We start from the raw sequence: 8,949 nt of genomic DNA, 5'->3' as shown, positions 1-8,949 counted from the left end.
TATGGTTTTTACTCAGAATTTGCTGGTATGTTTCACGAGAAATAACACATTTAATTAAATGTGAAATTTTGTTGTTCTTTACGCCTTAAATATAATAATAATAATAATAATAATAATAATAATAATAATAATAATAATAATAATTAAAGTGTACATTTTATAATTTATAGTTTCGAACACAAATAATAGAAGACTAATTTGTTTTTGTTCACACACAATTATATTTTTATTTTTCCCACAATATTTGACCCCGGACCACAAAACCACTCAAAAAGATCAATTATTTGAAAATGTATACATTCATACATCTGAAAGTTCAATAAATAAGATTCCCTTTCATGTATGGTTTGAAAACTCATCTGAAACGTGAGCGTTCACAACTTGTAGTCAAGGCGACGGACGCAAACGGAGGAGATTGAGCTCTGATTGGCCGCCGCCTCTTTGACTATCTTGACTGACAGTTCAATGCTGTCTTGTGATTGGTCGATTTTGATGTTTATCCCTCCTCCGGGTAAAGAGCTTTAACGTGTTGAGATTTACTTCAACACACTCATTTTCATTCGCCAGAACCACTATAAGAGGTAACACAAGCTAACAGTGCTTTGTCTCCTGCGTTGTCTTTCATGAAAGCATAATGTATTTGCAGCTTTTATCAATGCGAGGTTTAAATTTAGAGTTAATTCGTGTAAATGATTTTATGTGCCAGTTAAATACAAATATCCTGGTGTCAGAGCAAAGCACAACACTTTCAGTGTATGTTGTGGCTTATAACAATTATCAGTTATCGTTAAATGTTAAATATAATGTATACGTTACAATTACAAATAACGTTATAATTGTTGCAGGGGACGCATTTTTTGTGACCTGAAAACGTAGTTACTCGGTTGCCATGACAAACTGTCGGCGTTGTGGTTTATTTGTATACATTTTTCTTTAAAATAAATGTTTTCATACATAGACCCAAACTAGAGCACATCTAATGACTGTGAAAACATTTGACCTTAGTCAGCTGAGCACAGGATTCTCCAATAGATTTCCTTTGAAGTTTTAATTTGATCATATTGTAGTAACACACTGGATCCAACAGGTGGCGACAGAAACCTTCAAAACGGGATCGGAAAGCCTGAGCTTTGTGAACAGGTTTAGGTGAGCTGTAGGCCAGATATGCAACAATAATGTTTAGTCTCCAATAATGAGTTTTAGATGATTTCTCTATTTCTCAATGTTGTGATCCAGCTGACGAAACCGAGGCACTGAGAAGGATGCTGAGGGCTCGTCGCTCTTCCAGCCCCGTCAAGGGGGCGTCTACCCAGCGCAGTCCCACCAGACACTCACCTGTTAAAGTACAGCTAAGCCATCGTTGCGGTCATATCAGCGAGAGTAGTTTCTTTTCATTCTGCTAATGCTTTTTTATGTCTCTCTTTTTAAAGGGGGGCACGTACGATTCAGAGCTCATGAGGGTGCTACGAGAAAGAGATGAACTACGAAACATGTTGGAGAAACACGAGCGGCATCTCTCAGAGATCCAGGCCAATGTTAAAGTGCTCACAGCTGAACGGGACAAGACCAGAATGCACTACCAGCAGGTAGACAGCCCTAAAGCTCCTAGAATTCTTCATTTTGGCATGACACACATAGAATAAAACAAAGAATCCACATGGTTAATTCTGAGTATTGACTGTCTGAGTATGACTGATATTTAACCTGCAGCTTCTAATTACTTAGGTACAGACAATAAAAAAATATTCTTCTTTTCTCTAAAATATTATAATTTATGATTTAATGCAATACATGTTTTAACAACGCTTCAAATTTGTTTTGATCAAATAAGTTGTTTGATTTGTTTTGATCAAAAAAGTATATGTATATATTTTATATAAATACATAATATAAATATTAGTAGTATTATTTGCCAGATAACATTTGTAGCATTTGTTTTGTCTTCACTACAATAACAAAATACAGTAAAAACAATTATTGTATTTTATATCAAATACATTTTCAATTAGGAAAACCAACAATGTATTCAACATAAGATTTTTTTGCATCAAATTGTGCATCCTTTTGGTCAAATTATTATATTTATATATTTATATATTATTTAATTGTATATTAATTAAAAATATGAATTAATAAAAAAATAATAATAATAAAATATATATATATATATATATATTAATTGATTGCTTCCATTTTCCACAATGCTAAATTACTAAATGTGAATGTAAATGCAAATATAGCCTATATATTTATTAGTAGTATTATTTGCCATATAATATTTGACTAAATTATTTTGGGTTCATGACAATAACAGTGCACAGTAAAACAATGATTGAATTTAATTTATTATAAATGAAAATATTGAATTAATAAAACAATATTAATTTAATATTTTAGCATTTATTTAGTACATGCATTACATTTGCATCAACAAATTGTTATGTATTTGGATATTTTATATATAATTTATATATATTATTTAATTTTGGAAACACAACATATTTTAACACTTTTTTTGTAATATTTTTATTACGCAGAAGAAAAGCACTGACAATATATTGCCAGTATTTCACTAAACAATGTAGCCTCAGATGTGCTCTGTCTCCCCCTGCAGGCTCAAGAAGAGATAGCAGCACTACGAAGGGAGGTCATGATGTCAAAGTCAGCAAGAGGGCCCAAGAGCAGTGTGACCGCTCAGAGCATCCTGAAACGAGTGGAGGCCGAGCGAGACGAGGCCACAGCAGACCTCCATCGCATGAGCACAGAGAGAGACAGCCTGAGAGAGAGACTCAAGGTACGAGAAACACTAGCTGAACATGTGTGTGCATTGTGTCTGCTTGTATCCATCTTATGAACATGTTATTTAGGAGTACAAAAGGAAAATCACTTACACACTAGAGTACAGCAATAAATTGAGTCATCTCACCGGGGGAGCCGAGTGATAATACCAGGAGATAGATGTGCTTTTTTTAGCCTGCTGAGTGTATGTGTTCATGCGTTCCCTCTGAACTGCACGTCCCCTCAGATCTCTCAGGAGACAGCCATCAGCGAGAGAGCTCACCTGGAGCAGAGGGTGGAGGACCTGCAGGCTGCTGTACTCACAGTAAGAGCTCTGTATTTACAGACTGCCATGGAACAGTGACGACAGCCGCAGACTGAACATAACACGCTTAGTACAGTCCACAGGAAAGCTAAATCACAAATGAGGTCTCCGTTATTGCTTTTAGGGAACAGTAACATTAAATCGAGAATGAATGGAGATTTTTTTTTTTAAATAGTCTGAAAACTCTTATTTTGAAATGGAATTTTAAATTTTTGGGAAATTTATTTCTTTATTTATAATGCGTTTCAAGAGTCAAAAATGGATACATGTGTTGAAACTTAAGTGTATTATGTACTCAACCTCTGAGTTACAGTTAATCATGTCAAACAATTCCTTACTATAACATACTGCACAATGCTATATTGTATCATACTATACTATACTATAAACTGTGGTTATTTTTATGCACAGTTATTGTTATGGACTAGTGTCATAGTTTTGTGTGTGTGTCCCAGCTGGAGCAGGAGCGAGGGGAACTGAGAAGCAGGCACGCTCAAATGAGGGAGACCATGATGGCTCTGGAGGAGGAAGTTCAAGTACTTGGGCCAAAACTCAGTTCCAGTGAGGAAGAGCTCAGCCGGCTCAGAAATGAGTGCAGCAGCCTCAGGTACACCAGGATGCATTCATATTTCAATGCTAAAAATAGGCCTTTGATACTTTTATTAGAAATGTATTTTTGTTTTGTGTATGTATATATCAGACTGGCAAATAATCAGTTGGAAATCTCTCTGAGTGAGAATCAGCGAAGACTAACCAGCAGGATTGGAGAGCTACAAAACACTCAGGAGAGAAATAAAATGCTGGATGAGAAGAATGGTAAGAAAAACTAGATAATACTGATATTTAATCTGTTTCATTAATTAATCAGCAGAAGTCTCAGGAGAAATTACGCAAAGCTATAGGAAGATCAAAAATATATAATACCAGTCATTAAGATTAAGATTAAGAAAAGTGAATGCATTTATTCATCATTAATGCATTGAATTGATCAAAAGTGACGAAGTGAAGAAATGCTGTTCTTTTAAATGTTCAATCTTAAAAGAAATGTTTCTTGAGCAGCAAATCGGCATATTAGAATGATTTCTGAAGGATCGTGTGACACTGAATCCTGGACGAATGGCTGCTGAAAGATATTCAATCAAATAAATGCAGTCTTATTGAGTATAAGAGACTTCTTTCAATAGCATTATGAAATCTGACCCCAAACATTTGAATGGTAGTGTGTCATGTTTTGATAAATGTGTTGAATCAGTTGGACAGCTGCTATAGTTTTAGTGTTTAAAGAATATTTGTGTATCAGTTTCCCGTTGTGTGTTTCAGACTCTCTCCTGAAGCGGGTGACTGCTATGCAAGAGGAAGTGAACCTGCTGCGGTGTACAGTCTCAGAGCTGGACCATCACAGAGTCTCACTGCAGGAACAACTGGAGAGAAAGACAGAGCTGCTGAGCACAGCAAATGACCAGCTGGATGAGAAGGTACTACCTACAGTACATTTACACACTAAAACACATATCTTCCTTGTATAGTAGAGTTGCATGCTTTCCAGTTAGTACACTTGGTGATGTGTGTTGTTTTCCTTTCTTTTTTATAAGGAGAAAACCATTAGGAGCTTAAAACTGAGAACCGAGGATCTTGAGACAACTCTAATGTAAGTTCTCTATTCATTTTTACAGATTAACTGACAGTCATGTGAAGTGAATTTAAAGAGTGTGGTGAACAATGTACCAAAGTTCTCTATAAAATACAATTGATTGTATTATTTTCTTTTCCTTACACAGTGTGTTGTGTTCTCCATCCAGGTATAAGAATCATGCTAATGTTGATGTGTCATAATTAGCCTATAGTATATAGTCATTGTTGTTCTTGACTCTAACTCATGGTTATTATTTGTAGTGCATTTCTCCTTTATATACGTGAACGGTGACATGTTTGCGGTCAACTTATGTCTCTTATGCTTATCAAGCCTGCATTTATTTAATCAGTTGATTGTGAAATATTATTACAATTACAAATAACTGTTTTCTATTTAATACTATTTGTAATGTAATGTATTCCTGCGATGGCAAAACTGAATTTTCGGCATCATTCCTCCAGTCTTCAGTGTCACATGATCCTTCGGAAATCATTCTAATAAACCCGATTTGCTGCTCAAGAAACATTTCTGCTGAAAACATGTCCTTACTTACACTTTTGATCAATTTAATGCATCCTTGTTAAATAAAAATTATTATTAATTAATTACTTTTGAATGGTAGTGCAGTTTCCTCTGTGCATTTGTAGTTTTGACTGTTTGAGTGTATGAGTATGCAGTAAGGCTCCTCAAATGATTTATGACTGACTATGAAAATGAGTGGTGCTGCTGATGACGTGACTTCCTGTCCGCAGAACTCTGAGGGAGACCGTATCTGGCAGAGAAAGAGAGCTGGATGTTCTGAAGAGGAAGCTGTCTGACTCTGAAAGCGAGATGGGCACAGTGATGAAAGTCAAAGACGCCGCATTACAAGAGAACGGTCAGCTGAGGGACGATCTTGACAAAGCACGTCTGGAAATTCAGGTACTGTAGCAAACTGTTTTATGCAAATTCACTGCAATAAATAATTTAACAAGACCTCCGACTTTCCTTTCAGACTCTACAGCTCAAGCTGGATGAAGCTAATGAGGAAATAGAAGACTTGCAGAAAAAAGTACAAGTTCACATTGCAGACATCTCACGCACTGAAGATCTGTTGTCTGCTAAGGTGGAGTCATTTAAACTAAGAAGGGTGTTAAAACAGACAACAGGCATGTCCTGTGTAGAGTGTTCGTGATCGATCTTGTTTGTTGCTCTTTAGGAGCATGAGTGCAGAGAACTGCAAGAGTCTCGAAGGAAAGCGTCTCTTCAGATGGAGAGCTGGGAGGAACAGGCCACACATGCTGAAACCACAGTCATCCAACACCGTCTTGAGCTTCACAACTCTAACTTAGAGATACTTCGACTCAAAGAAAGAGCAGACAGCCTGGAGAGCAGCCTGCAACAGGTCACGTGGCCATCATGTCTGTGTTGGTTAATATGCAGAAGATTCTCAATGCGACCCAAATGCTCACTACAAGACCGAAGCCTCATATTGTGGCAAACCCACAGAGTGTGCCCATCGCTAATGTTCGTCAGACTGGTAGTGTGCACTAATTTTAGTTAACTAAGTCTCTCATAAATTGTGTTTTTTTTCTGCGTCCAGGCACTGAGTGCAGAGCGGAGTTGTTCTAGTCAACTGTCTCTGCTGAACCGAAAGATGATTCGCATGGAGGAAGATCTGCGTCAGGCCCAGACTGAGCGTACACAGGTGCAGACTGACCTGGAAAAAACACGGGAGCTCTGTGTCAAACTGGATGTCAGCAAAGAAGCTGTGAGTGCCATAATAAGTATATATTTTTGTATATTACCTACTTGATGCCTGGGCAACAACTGTAGGGATGAAAACACACATTGTGCAGGATTAAAACAGACATTATTCAGCGCTATAGACTGAAGGTTTGTTTGTTTTTTTGTAGAAAGACAAGGCATATTTTACATTTTTAAAGACAAATTACCATAAAGGCAAACATAACCAAGGCAAAACTTAACCTACCCCAGCTCTAAAGGCAGCATCTACTAAGTCACTGGGCATTTCACTCAGGTTGTATTCACTATTAAATGGGTTTTTGTAAAAAAAAAAAAATTACAAAATATTTTAAATTTGTGCAGCATTTCAAAGACAATCTAGGTGGAGCTTGAACCCACAATCCCAAGCTTTGGAGCTCTGCTTTTTCCATTAAACCATTGGGCCTCTGGCTTGTATGATATTTAAAATCGATTGTGTTTTGCTTTTTGTAAGCATATTGCTGTAGAATTTCTATTCTTGGTCACAGTGTCTTTTGCAGGTTTTTGTTTTTCTCCTAGAAAAACATTTTTTTTTCCTAGAATTTGTTTAGCACTTTAGCACATGACTCAAAATTCACAATCTCCATCTCTGGAAAGTGATGCCATTAGGGCTCTTCCAGGTTTAATGGTAACACTTAATTCAGTTTTTCATTTTGTAGAAACATAGGTTTTTGCATATACACATTTTTGCAGCACTAGAAACACATCACAGATGGGACTCAAACCCACACTTTCCTCCTCTGGAGGCTTATGCTATTTATTAAGTTTGGCTTTTGTAGAAAAATTATGCACATTAGATCTTAAAAAAAAATAATAATCCATGGAAACAGTGCTACATTGCTCATACAGCCCAGGTGGGACTTGAACCCACAATCCCCAGCTTTAACTGTTAGGCCTCTACCATGTTTTATGTTTGCTCTTAATTGAATTCTGTTTTTTTTTATGTAGTAACACAAAGCATTTTGTTTTAAACAAGTCACCGTACAATTTTTGCAGAACTGCTAAAATGACTCAGGTGGGACTTGTACCCACAGTCCCCAGCTCTGGAGGCTGATGCCTTATTCATTAGGCTACTGGATCTTTTGCACATGCAATTTCTGGAAAAGTGTCAAACTAAACTGAAATGTAAATGAATGACTGACACAAATGTCTCTGTGCTTATACTGTACATACAGGTGCAGCGTGAGCTGGAATCATGCCGCTCTGAGATTGAGCGGTTACAGAAGCAGCTGAGCGGTGAACATCTGTCTGTTCAGACTTTAGAGAGCTTGCTGGTGTCTTCACGAGAAAAGGAGTTACACAGGCAGCTCACCTCTCAGGAAAGACAGACCGAAATACAAATTCTCAAGGACAAACTCAGCATGGCTGACAGCAAAGTGTGAGTTTAGCACAAACACACATGACATTTCATAGAGCACAGCAGATGTTTTGTCTTTCTCTCTGTCTTCGTCTTCCACTTACTGTCTTCTTCCCTGTCTCCAGGAGTTCTCAGAGTAGGGAAATGGCTCAGCTGAGAACACGATCAACCCAGCTGGAGGCAGATCTTGAGATGACCAAGAGACACCTGGCGACTGAGCGCTTTGAAAGGTGAGATGCAAACCTTAAAGGGATGGTTCAGCCAAAAATGAAAAATCTGTCACTTACTCATCCTCATGTTGTTCCACTTCCAGCACTTACTATATTTGTTTCTATGTGGTTTGAACTATAAAGACTAAGGATTTGAATGTCCTGTGTTTATCAGGGAGCGTGCAGTACAGGAGCTGCGCAGGCAAGGGCTCTCAGCTATTTCTCCCGTCCTCTCCTCCACTATGCGCTCCTCATCCACTTCCCGTCATCGCTCTCTGAGTCCTCACAGATCGTGGTCTCCAGAACGCTCTCATCACAGCACACCTGACCCACCGCTTGTGCCACATTACCCTGACAGGTGCTCGCCAGTGGCCGATCAGTAATTCTAGATTTAAATAAGCAGTAGGTGTCTTTGCTCAGTTTGTTCGTTAATTTGTAATATTTGTATCTGTTTATTTTTTAACAGGAGTCTGACTTTCAGGGACCTTTATGACTGAGAAGATCTCAATATTCAAATACCTCCATATTTTGGCATCAATTTGATCTGTTTTTATCTTTGATTCTTGAAGACTCATATAAGATCTTATAAGATTTACCATGCATTGGTCATGCATTTCAATAAATCAGATGTTTACTGTGATTTTGATTGTTTTGCTGAAATTGTTTGACATTGACGCACACAGTAAAGTTGGAAATAGTTTTGGAGGGGTTTCATAAAAAAAGCTTTTTATTACTACAAATATTTGATTACTGCTTGATTAACTTTAATATAATTTTTTTTAAATGTAAAGTGTTTGTTTTTTTGTTTTTGTTTTTTACCACACATATCCAGTCCTCTTAAATAAACATCTCCATGTTTCTGTGTTGAGATGTGTTTTTCATT

At 37.2% G+C, this 8,949-nt stretch overlaps 1 protein-coding gene across 2 annotated transcripts; it reads left to right on the top strand.

The window, feature by feature from the left end:
- The first annotated feature begins 518 nt into the window (after positions 1–518).
- tsga10 (testis specific, 10) lies at positions 519–8,931 on the top strand. Of its 2 annotated transcripts, XM_052545892.1 has the most exons (19): positions 519–581; positions 1,088–1,146; positions 1,237–1,343; positions 1,431–1,586; positions 2,615–2,794; positions 3,026–3,103; positions 3,559–3,710; positions 3,804–3,919; positions 4,424–4,578; positions 4,696–4,751; positions 4,882–4,902; positions 5,489–5,657; positions 5,731–5,841; positions 5,935–6,120; positions 6,319–6,486; positions 7,676–7,878; positions 7,983–8,087; positions 8,242–8,424; positions 8,533–8,931. In XM_052545892.1, the coding sequence occupies exons 3-19, from the start codon at positions 1,263–1,265 to the stop codon at positions 8,561–8,563; spliced, it is 2,151 nt and encodes a 716-aa protein (XP_052401852.1). In that variant the 5' UTR covers positions 519–581; positions 1,088–1,146; positions 1,237–1,262; the 3' UTR covers positions 8,564–8,931. The 2 variants fall into 2 exon arrangements, with proteins under 2 accessions (XP_052401852.1, XP_052401853.1); XM_052545893.1 differs by lacking the exon at positions 4,882–4,902 and having other exon boundaries at positions 8,533–8,817.
- The last annotated feature ends 18 nt before the right edge of the window (positions 8,932–8,949 follow it).

This window comes from Carassius gibelio, chromosome B1 (genome assembly GCF_023724105.1).
Source record: "Carassius gibelio isolate Cgi1373 ecotype wild population from Czech Republic chromosome B1, carGib1.2-hapl.c, whole genome shotgun sequence".
In the NCBI taxonomy this organism is placed as follows: domain Eukaryota; kingdom Metazoa; phylum Chordata; class Actinopteri; order Cypriniformes; family Cyprinidae; genus Carassius; species Carassius gibelio.
The sequence above is the reverse complement of the archived record's forward strand: the minus strand, read 5'-3'. Positions and strand labels throughout refer to the sequence as shown.

What these genes read in the sequence shown, in the direction of transcription:
- tsga10 (XM_052545892.1), top strand. Translation starts at nt 1,263, where the DNA reads ATGCTGAGGGCTCGTCGCTCTTCCAGCCCCGTCAAGGGGGCGTCTACC. An exon ending in CCAGAATGCACTACCAGCAG is followed by an intron (nt 1,587 to 2,614) that starts GTAGACAGCCCT and finishes CTCCCCCTGCAG; the next exon opens with GCTCAAGAAGAGATAGCAGC. An exon ending in AATGCTGGATGAGAAGAATG is followed by an intron (nt 3,920 to 4,423) that starts GTAAGAAAAACT and finishes TGTGTGTTTCAG; the next exon opens with ACTCTCTCCTGAAGCGGGTG.